Below are 11,100 nucleotides of genomic sequence, written 5' to 3'. Positions count from 1 at the left end.
TCCTGGCTACTTTGTTTGCATATTATTTGTTTGTTTGCTTTTTTTTTTCAATGCAAGCCCCAACAAATCATTCCTTTGATTTGTAAAATATGAAGTGCGTTTGATCCTGAAATGAAGCGAATAAACGATATTTATGTATAAAACGTGGAGACAAACTATGAAGCATATCTTAATAACATGTTTTGACAATGGACTGATGACTTGTTGCTGATCACATTTGTGCAAATGTTTATGTAATAGAACATGGAGACAAACTCTAATGCAAGTCTTTATAACATGTTATTGTGACTGATGACTTGTTGCTGATGGCATTTGTGCAGATAAATACATTTTGTTTGCTAACTCACCACACCAACAATATACTGCATTCCAAAACTGCCTTGATTTTTGTTTCATGACAGAACTCAATTGTAACGTTTCTTGCTGTAAGGAAATGGCTGTCTTCACATTCTATTTACATGTGCAGTATAAGTTAATAGGAAAACAAGGTCACCAGGATTGCCAATTCTACCTTGTTACAATGGGTGCCTCACAAACATACTAAAAAGAGACAAGCTAAATACATTACTGTAAAAGTGAATATTTTCATGCGAGTATTTTTTTTGCGCTCGGCTGGGTTGGACGAATTTTGCGTGTTTTTAATTCCACAGAATCAGTAAATTTACTACTGGAACATAAGCCATGCAAAGATATTCGTGTGCCTTTATTTTCACACCAGCTTTTGGTTGTGCGAAAATTTCCACGCCACAAAAATGTCCACTTTTACAGATGGAAAATCGGGACTGCCAAAGTCCTGTGGTTACAAGCGATACCTCATTGTAAAGAAGTGTATAATGGAGTTTAATTAGGTGATCCGAGAATCCTCTCGGATCACCTCCTGTATCTGTACGGATTCTTTGTTGGGTGTTCTTCTTCTTCTTTCTTTATTTCTGGACAAATTTTGTGTATCGATTAGCTCAGAAAGTATTCTTCCTATCAATGTCAAAATTATACCATATATGTATCATGTCCCAAAGACGACGGGTCTAATAAAATCATAGTGATCAGTCGACCGTGACGTCACTATGACGTCATTATATGAAAACACATTCTCATTCATATCTCATTAATGGAATGGAATTTTTCAATGAGATTTATGTCACATATATTTCAAGTTATGCGGATTCTACTCATATTCTCAAAATTCATATTTTCTCTTAAAACGTGCGCGTACGCGCGCGTCGAAATATTTGTATGCTCCAATTGAGCTCAAATTTTTTTTGCACACGTTTCAGACCATTTGGAGCATTTTTTGAAAAATTGAAAAAATTGGACGGACGCGTACGTGCGCGCACATATACGCACGCACAGCTCATATGCAATAGAAATTTCCCGTTTTTTCACATTTATCGGATGCCTGAAATGTCAAGGAATATTTCTACCAAGTTTCAAGTCAATCCGACTCAATATGACGTCATACGGACCCGTCAAAGTTGAAATTCCGCGCGTGCGTCAATGGCGATATACAGTCCAACAATGCCAAAAAACTGCCAATTTTGAATCCAATTTTACTCGTCAGGATGGACGGTGACCCCCCATTTTCTTTACATATTCTGAAAGCTGATGAGTTGTACATGTCATTTCATGGGTCAGCTATGCTGGAAAAATGATTAAAAGATATCAAATTTCTTAATAAAGTAAAGAAAGTAAATTTTCAAAATGACGTCATCAAATTTCAAGTTCACTCAAGCGTATTACACTTATTCTTTTGTTGATTTTCGTCCAAATTTCAATATGTTGTAGCTTATTAAATGGTCTTTCAGTCATATAAAAACAACATTTTTATTGGATGACGGCATCACCTTGTAAAAAGGGATTAAAACTACCATTGTCAAATTTGACCAGTTTACGTGTTATCTCTATGGGAGTGCAGTTTTTCTGGAAATGAAAACTGACATGACTATCTTTATCGAGCAATAGCTCACTTATGCTTCGGTGAATTTCTCCCATATTTTAGTATGTTGTAGCTGAGAATTTGGGCTATCGTGAGTGTGCCCTTCGTTTTTTCATACGGAGTCGGCATCACGTCCAAAAACTTGGTTGAAATTAAAGCTATCTTCGATGTATTGAAATATTTCTTCCTTTCTGCAACTTTCTTTGCAATAACTCAAGAAAAACACCCTATCACCACCATATTTCGCACATGTTTAGTTCATGTCACGTACATTATTTCACAAAAAAACAACTACTTGATCAGACACCATCTTGGGTATGTAAATTAGGGTCAAAGGTCATAAATATTTCATCCTGTATCTTAGTAAATACATGTCCTATCTTTCCCATATTTTGCACACGTAAAGACCATGTTACAAGGATCATTTCACAAAATAACCACTTTTTGCTCAGATGCCATCTTGTCTGTGCAAAGTGGGATCAAAGGTCATATGTACTTTTTTCTGTATCTTCGTTATGACGTGTTATCTCTATGGGAGGGAATTTTTCTAGATAGGAAAGTTGACATGATTGTCTTTATCGAGCACTAGCTCACTTACCCTTCGGTGAATTTCTCCCAGATTTTAATACAGTGTATGTTGTAGCTGAGACTTTGCGCTATGAAAAATGTGCCTTTTGTTTTTTCATACGATGTCTGGATCATGCTAAAAAAACTTGGTTGAAATTAAAGCTTATCTTCGATGTATTGAGATATTTTTCTTTCTGCAACTTTCTTTGTAATAACTCAAGAAAAACAGCCTCTATCACCCCCATATTTTGCACATGTTTAGTTCATGTCACGTACATTATTTCATAAAAAAACTACTTGATCGGACACCATCTTGGGTACGTAAATTAGGGTCAAAGGTCATAAATGTTTCATCCTGTATCTTGGTGAATACTTGTCCTATCTTTCCCATATTTTGCACACACAAAGACCATGTTACAAGAATCATTTCACACAATAACTACTTTTTGCTCAGATGCCATCTTTGGTGTGCAAAATGGGGTCAAAGGTCAAATATACTTCATTCTGTATCTTCGTTAGTGCATACGGAATTCGGTACCAAAGATGGCAGGTCTGACTCCCTTTTCTAAATGAGACTCCAAACATCACATGGCCAATGTCCCCTCAACACAGATGAAACCTGTATGGTCATGCCTATTGGGATCAGGACTCAAATCATTGATTTCCCAATAGATCGGATCACCTAATTTGTCAGTGTTGACAAATTCCGAGTCTAGTTTATTATTTATTAATTTATAATGGTTTTATATATAGGGCCTATATATAAAACCATTTATAGAATAATAAATACATGTAATAAAGTAAAACCCATTATACACTCATTTCGACAGTGTTCACAGTACATGTAGCACAATGACAATAAAATCAAACACGAGAACATACACTTGCTATATGCATGTTTAAAACTTTATTTCTTCAATAATTTATATACAGCAGTTCATATACTGGACAATGTCCTTATTGACATTTGTTGTTGGTTGTTTTTTGTTCTCTTTTATACCGATGTCATATGCATTCTTGCTCATCTGTACTGGTTCCATTTCCTTGGAACTGTATTTTATGACTGCCTGAGCATGCCACTTAATGAAATAATCCTTTCAGTTTCCAACTTTAAATGTCTTAACGTGCAGAATTTTTGGTATGTGTAAGTGATGTTGCTGCCAGGGGACAAGTTTTCAGGATCTAATCTGTCAAATTCTTGTTGTTTTTCATATCATCTGAAGTCATGTTGCAGTATTCTCCATGACAACTGCCATCTCCTCTCATTGTATGACATTATGCCGTTCTTAGTACAGCATATGACAAAGGTATATGCTGTATTGCCAGGTAATTAGCAGCACAGCTGAGGCAAGGACAATTCACTCAGCTTCATGCTCGGCACAAAAGCGTATCATGAAGGACAAGTACCACTTATTTCATTCCACTTTTTAAAAGCAGTAAAGTAAGACTACCTACAACTCTCAAACAGACTTGCAACCCAGAAAATCTTCTGTGTGTCATCACAGGTATTCATGTGGCAGAGTGTCATGACACAACAAAGTATACACTTGAGTGCTGTAGCAGAAGGGATTTCAATATCCATGTGTCCCTGAGAGGGGGCGCTAGTTCTTGGGCGGGACCCACTCATGAATCTTCTTGGGGGTGGTGGAGTAGGGCACGTACTCCTTCTTGGTTCCTGAGAAGTTCTCGAGGTGTTCCTCCATGATAAACTTGCGGGGCACAGGAGGGACCTTGGTTGGTGGGTCATCTGTGATGTTGTGCAGCCACCTGTGCCTGAAGAAGTACAAAGGAAAATGAAGTAATGTAGCTGGTGGGAGAATTGGCCGTAGTATATGCATGAGATGCACACATACAGCCTTACAGAAGAATTAAACAAATTCGCAACAAATCATGGATGACAAAAGGAATACACGCATCTCCTTGAGTATTTTTACAAATCTGTAGATTCAAGGCATTATGGTGACAGGTCATTGGTTGGAAAAGAGGATCTACACACATACCAATACTATTTTAGCAGCACACATACCAATACTATTTTGCTTTTGGTATATGAAACAGAATTGCTGGACTTGACAAAAGCTTGTTATCTTCAGATTGTTACGGGAAATTTTATGTGACGTCAAGAACCCACCATGAACTGAAATTGTAATTCCTGTGTAATACATGTAATGCCGACAAACCTCGTATCTCAAAAATGTCAAATGTTCAGGAGAGCCAAAAAACATGGCGGCCAAAGCACTATACTGAATGGGATAGCCGTTCCTTTGACATGCTGTGGTGGCTTCATTTTTGGGGTAGGACAGCTGGGATTTGGACAGGACATCACTTAACCGATTATTTGACCACTAATGCAAAAAAGTCATTTTCACCAAAATTTGAGATACAAGGTCTTGTCACCCCAGCGATGATATGCACAAATTCAAAACCACACCTTTTATTTTTACTTATTAAATGATTTTTACTCCAAGCATGTTGAACGTGGAAAATGCCATAACACTTACCATTCAGGAGGGACAAGGCTTGCATCATAGTTCCAGTAGCGATCCTGGCGGTACTCCACCCACCTGTTTCTTGCTGCACAAACAAAATATCACAAAAGAAATGGTGGCTGCACAAAAATACTGTCATACTGGGGTATCATAAAATGTCTTACTACCATTAGCCTGACATATTTGGAACAGGTGTACAGTAGCAAATTTCCTCTCCTTTCCTGTACAGAGTTAAATGCTACTACCATCAAAATTACATCAACCTCGGTACAGTCAATCTTGGGCGAGTCCAATCTGTTTGGACTGAAGAAAAAGCTTTGATTTAGAGAAATTTGACTTATGAGGGATTAAAATCAATAGAATATAAAGAGAAGAGGACTTGAAAAGAACTTTGACTTTGAAGGCAATCACAGTATTTGACTTATGCGAGGTCAACTGAAGCAAGGTTGACTGTACCTCATCCAAGGCTTACAAATAGTTACATGTCTACAATTGGGCAATCACACCATTGCTGTCATACAGTTACATGCAGGTAGGTCTTTACTTGTAGATCCTTATTAGTGACTGGGCTTACATCACAAATTAGAAATTCACTACTGTAGTACTAGAAGTAGTAAGTGTACATGGATTAATCAAATCAACAATTTCATACCCCAACCAAGAAAATGAAGTCAAATACATGTATGAATGCAATATGCAAATGGTGTTGTTTGTACTGGTGAGGAAGCCTTCATGACATCTTCAGAACTAAAATATACTCACCTAGAAAAAATCTGTCGTTTTCATAATACTTGTTGCCATATTTGTCCTCCCCAACAAGAACTCCAATCTTCAGGTCCTCTCCTCTGCAAATGACGCAAACAATCTCGAGAATAATGAAGTGTACAAACACAACTCCTTTCATCCAACAACAATTCTGTAGTTGTCACACAAATGTTGTGTTTGATTTAATGCACACATTTCTTTCGATTTCTAAACACCTGTGACAAAGGGTCCAGCATCTGTCTGTCAAGCTTTGTGCAATAATGCAGTTCATGTTGCTCAACTGCTGCAAGTAATGCATTCACATCTACATCTACAGGTACATGTATAGCATCAACTATTACACATTTAATATCAACCTGGCAAATTGATATGCACACATTTTTGTCAAAGCTAAGCTTAATGTAAAAAAAAGTTTTTGGAAATTTGAAGTAGATCTACTTCCATTGTAACGGTTCAAAAGCTTCGACCTTTATGTTCTAGCAATTTTTTTTTTTTTTTTTGTATCAAGTTTTTCCTAGAGAGGTAAAACATACTATAAGGCACTTTTGAACATGATTATAACAAAATTTTGTTACAACAAAGTAATACATGTATTATGTTCATAGAAGTGGAATTCCCCCTTCCCCCAAGTTATTAACTTTAATAGTAAGTTCTACCTTTACAACAAAACATTGTTACAAGTACAACAAAGTACAAAATTCAGGTCCCAAAGGCAATATAATTATCAATAAAGTTGCAAAAAAAAGCTGCAAAATTTCTTTCGGTTATTATAGATCCATCTAGATGTCTAGTTGCACGAACTTGTAGATTTATGTTAGATATAGAATTTTAACTGGTCCCAACCAAGGACACTGATTAAGATTAGATAAATTTTGGTGAACACTAGTCTAGACCTTTTTTTTTTTTTTTTTAATAAAGTCATTATTAACAGGACTATGTATCACCTTCATCTGTTTATCAGAGTCACACTCACAAAAAAAGTCTAGACAGTAAACCCTACAACCTGAAGAGTATTTGCACCTGTACCAAGGTTTGAGCATGCACAAAAGCGTATAGGTTTCTACATGTAGCAGATGGTCGAATTTCAGACGGCGTTGCGGTCGAATCATGCAAATGGGTGGCTTGCGTAAAACTATAGTGAGTCTATTTTTGCCGTTGTTGTTGTTGTTGTTGTTGTTCATTTTCCATCTGTGAAGATGGCTGGATAGCCCATATTCAGCTATAATAAGCTGGTCTTCCATGGGGTCCAGTTGGATGTGGGGTGGGACCACTTCACCGGGTTAGACACCCTGCTCTTTGCGATGAATGAATGAAGCGGGATCTTTTACGTGCATGAAGGTGTGACTCTCTCATACACGGGACCTCCATTTTATGTCCTATCCGAGGGACAGAGTGTTTTGCCTCTTGCTAGAGGGGACGGTATGTTTACACACAACATTGCTCAGTCCAGACTCGGGTTCGAACCCGGGCCGCGTGATCGTGAGGCAGACGCGCTACCGACTGAGCCAACTCACCGCCGTATTGACAACAGCTTAACAACTTGCGGCAGCAACTGGAGAATGCACTGGTCTGTTACTTACTTCATCTCTATTCTGTTATTAGACAAATGGGCCTAATTTATGGTGTGCTAGTGTACTTTCGCATCTCCTCGTCAAATGATATCTAAACGATCACAAACTTATCCTAGTTATTCAGTAAGCTTACGAGTCTGTAAACTTGGATAGAAGTTACATTTTGAACACTTTTACAAGTGTAGGAAAACCTCAATCACTTGAAAAACTGCTGTGCACACAAGCAAGACAAACAGTGCGAATATGCTCAGTGCACACAGTAAGCGGCTGAATGTAGCGATCACAGTGGCTTTGTCTATGGTGTCTTTGAAATGCTAAAATTTGTTTTCCCTTTTCTTCAACCAAGTTTTGCGGAAATGGTTTTACAGAGCGGTTGATCGAGCGTATGTAGGTGCATCCCTTTTAATCTTTCTTTTCCTTTCCTTTCTTTGTTTCCATTTTCTGTAATTTTCATGTATTCCTGTTTTCCCCTTCCTTCCTATCTTTGTGGGCTTCCTCTTGACTGAATTTTCTCAATTTCCCTTCTCATTTTCTGCCTGTATCTGTTTTTTGTTTCAGTCTGGTTATGTTTCCCTCCATCAACTTTCCTTTCTTTCCACTCTAGTATCTTTTTCTTATGTTTCCTTCTGATGTATGTTTTTCTTTATTTCCTTTTTTAAAAACTTGTATGACTCTTTGTTTCTACCTTTCCTACTTTATCTTTACCTTCATCCAGGTTTGATTCATCTCTCATTTCATTATTCTAGAAGTACTATTATCATTTTTTTTTCAATCTTTTTCTTTGCTTTACTTTTTTTTTCTTTCTCTATTCTGTATTTTTTTCCATTTTTCACAGGTTAGCCATTTTAGTTACATTTATTTCCCCCTTTTCCCATCCTTTCTCCTGATATTCTTTGTTTTAATACAATTTCACATTTAACCATCTCATTATATTCTTCAAACACTAAACCTCACACACACACAAGCCCACACACACGCACGCACGCACACACCACACACAACACAATCAACTCCAAAGATTGCTCAATCGATATACCGCAGGACTCGGTTCAAGGGCTTGAGGGAAGCGTAGAAAAACAAATTTATTCTTTTTAACGATACCATAGAAGAACATGCTGTATGAGATCGCTACATTCAGATCAATTGCAACAATGCTCGCTGCCTTGTTGTGAAAACATATTTCGCATAGGCCCTACCTGTGCCGCAGTGTCAGCTTCTGTGCAACGTACGCGTAGTTAGAGCCGAGTGATCTAGCTGCGATCGACTGAAGTGTCAAAACAGAGAATATTTTGTATCTACTGGACTTGGATCCTACTCAGTTAGTCAGAGGCAATAGTTTAGTTGTTGAATTAGTAGAAACCTGTCAAGATTAGTCTAGATCTACTAGACTAGGCAGAGTAGGGTAACATCCCCAGTATTCGGTCACTTAAGCTTTTTTGCAATATTTTTCAAACTAAAATAATACATACATACATCATATCTATAGCAATGTATGTGAAATATATCAAATTTCTTTAATCTCAACTTTCATTTTGTTAAATATCTCACAGAATTGTACAAAATCCCAAAATATTTCACCTTGAAAATTCCCCAGTATACGGTCACCGGCACCAGTATTCGGTCACGCGATGTGCGCGTTCAAAGTCAATGCATGTTCAAGGCAGCTGAAAAATGCACGCGCACGCTACCTTGTTGGCGCAAAATTGTATCAGGGACGTTGCCGCGACCATTGGTGACCGAAAATACTGGGGCCTCGGCACTTGCATTCAACCCTTGTACATTGGGACACTGTATCGGCACGTACAGAATTTTGTTTTTCTTTTGCGTTTTTGAGGATACCATTACACTCCAAGCTTGCGATAAGCGAAAAATCCCACGAGAGAACGGCGTATTTCTCGATTTTTAGCGCTTTTTCGGCGACTCGTACTCTTAAAACTGGGCCTTATCCGCGCGCGCTTTTGGAAAGTAGCGCCGATTCTGCACTTTTGACGGTAAAATTTGGGATTTTGGATGGATTTTTGGAGGGGGCTAAGGGATCGAGTTTCTTGTTGTGAATGAGTGTGCAAGTATGTGAATTAATGTGATTTGCGTGTGTTGTGACAGTTGAACTTACTGGCTGGTGACTAGAGTAGTGATAAGTGACCGAATACTGGTGCCCTTACACTAAATTAAATTTAATTAAGTTTGTACTTTTACTTGAGATCAATTGACAAGGCCAGGAGGTGCAAAAGTACACTAGCGTCATTTACGGCATGTAAAGGTCAAGTTAGAGTACTTCATTTCTCCTTTATTCACCGGTGTAATATACAGACCAGACCTAGACGCTTACCGGTCATAACGTCCCCACGTCAAAACGTCCCCGAGCTAAAACGACCAAAACGTCCCCGGGCCCAGCTGGCACCAAAACGTCCTCGGGTCAAAATGTTCTATATCATAAATTTTTATAAAATCTAAGTATCACTTATCAATTCATAACAGTAAATGTGAAGAAATTTTGTTATTTAGAGTAGCATTTAGGTGGCTCGCTGCTAGCTAGCTGTGCTGCCGTGCGCGCTGTCTGCTCCTATGCAACGCGAATTCGATGCAACGCAGTGATCGCCGAGCGAGTAGTTGCGATCAAGATTATTCCCATAAGTAGATAAGCCTACTGTAAAACAAGAAATGTCCGCGTGCATTTTAATTTCGCGAATTTCGCGAGCGCCAAGATTCGCGAAATTTCTTATCTACATCACATGCATTGAACGCAAGTGGCAATTCGCGAAAATTTCTTGCCGCGAAAAAGGCCGTCGACTCCAATTCGCGAAAATTTCGTGCCGCGAATATATCATGTTTTACAGTAAGTGACAAAAAAAATGGTGAAAATTCCATTTCTACAGGACTCGAATCTCACTCAGATACAAGTAGGACCTAGTGAAGAAGGTTAAATTTACTGGATAACTAGGGTGAGTTTGTGCATGTTTGGAGGTCATTCGACAAACAGGTGCGAAAGTACACTAGTGCCTAGCGCCCATATGCGCCAGAGTGTATTTTCTTCATGCATTTCTATCGAGTCCGCTGGATTATGCGCCATATAGAATCGCCGCGGCAAGACGAGACCGGACCCTCCGCCCCTGGGCCTGGCATGCACACTGATGCAAGAGGAGGCAGAGCGGGGATCGGACTGACGTTTTGACGCGGACAAAAGCGGGGACGTTTTGGTTGGAACACGGCGGGGACGTTTTGACCGGATTCGGACCCAGACCTAGCCCTATGGCCTACACTCAAGTAAAGTGTAGCGATACTGCATAGCCATAGCCTATGGGATCTATAGCACAATAGATTGTGTTATGGAAGAACCCACATGAAAAACTATACATGGGACTATCGCCACTCTTGCACCCTATTCGTTCATGGAGGTGTCACTGCTTAAAGACAACCTTGGAAAGTGTGTATTGCAATAATAAACAAACATTCTACAAAATTTATGACGTGGAAGATACATCAAACATTACATTAATCTATATCTTACCGTAGTAATTTCCAGAATGACCCTCTTAATCCCCCACTTTCTCGGAGGGTTTGGAAGAATCGTCCTGTCATAGAAGAAGCCATCTTTGCTCGCTTAGCCTATTATCAGTTTAGCTTGGAAGTATCTAAATAGGCCTACTAAAAGTTATTGATCAATTCAATTAATGCAAATATCAAAATGATAAAAATAGTTAATAAATACATACATTAAAATAAGTATATGATATTACAAGTATTGCAGAATATATTGCATTCTACTTTTACTAAT

General features: G+C 38.4%; 1 protein-coding gene across 1 annotated transcript; it reads right to left on the bottom strand.

Annotated features, from left to right (window-relative positions):
* Window positions 1-3,384: 3,384 nt before the first annotated feature.
* LOC140246177 (NADH dehydrogenase [ubiquinone] 1 alpha subcomplex subunit 12-like) lies at window positions 3,385-10,925 on the bottom strand. The gene is made up of 4 exons (XM_072325616.1): window positions 10,834-10,925; window positions 5,752-5,834; window positions 5,002-5,074; window positions 3,385-4,273 (listed from the first exon to the last, which is right to left on the bottom strand). Exons 1-4 carry the CDS (start codon window positions 10,914-10,916, stop codon window positions 4,102-4,104), a joined length of 411 nt encoding a protein of 136 aa, XP_072181717.1. The 5' UTR covers window positions 10,917-10,925; the 3' UTR covers window positions 3,385-4,101.
* Between the last annotated feature and the right edge of the window lie 175 nt (window positions 10,926-11,100).

The sequence above is a fragment of the Diadema setosum genome, chromosome 2, assembly GCF_964275005.1.
Source record: "Diadema setosum chromosome 2, eeDiaSeto1, whole genome shotgun sequence".
Classification (NCBI taxonomy): domain Eukaryota; kingdom Metazoa; phylum Echinodermata; class Echinoidea; order Diadematoida; family Diadematidae; genus Diadema; species Diadema setosum.
The sequence above is the reverse complement of the archived record's forward strand: the minus strand, read 5'-3'. Positions and strand labels throughout refer to the sequence as shown.

What these genes read in the sequence shown, in the direction of transcription:
- LOC140246177 (XM_072325616.1), bottom strand. Translation starts at nt 10,916, where the DNA reads ATGGCTTCTTCTATGACAGGACGATTCTTCCAAACCCTCCGAGAAAGT. An exon ending in AAACGACAGATTTTTTCTAG is followed by an intron (nt 5,075 to 5,751) that starts GTGAGTATATTT and finishes TTGTTTGTGCAG; the next exon opens with CAAGAAACAGGTGGGTGGAG. An exon ending in AGCCTTGTCCCTCCTGAATG is followed by an intron (nt 4,274 to 5,001) that starts GTAAGTGTTATG and finishes GTACTTCTTCAG; the next exon opens with GCACAGGTGGCTGCACAACA.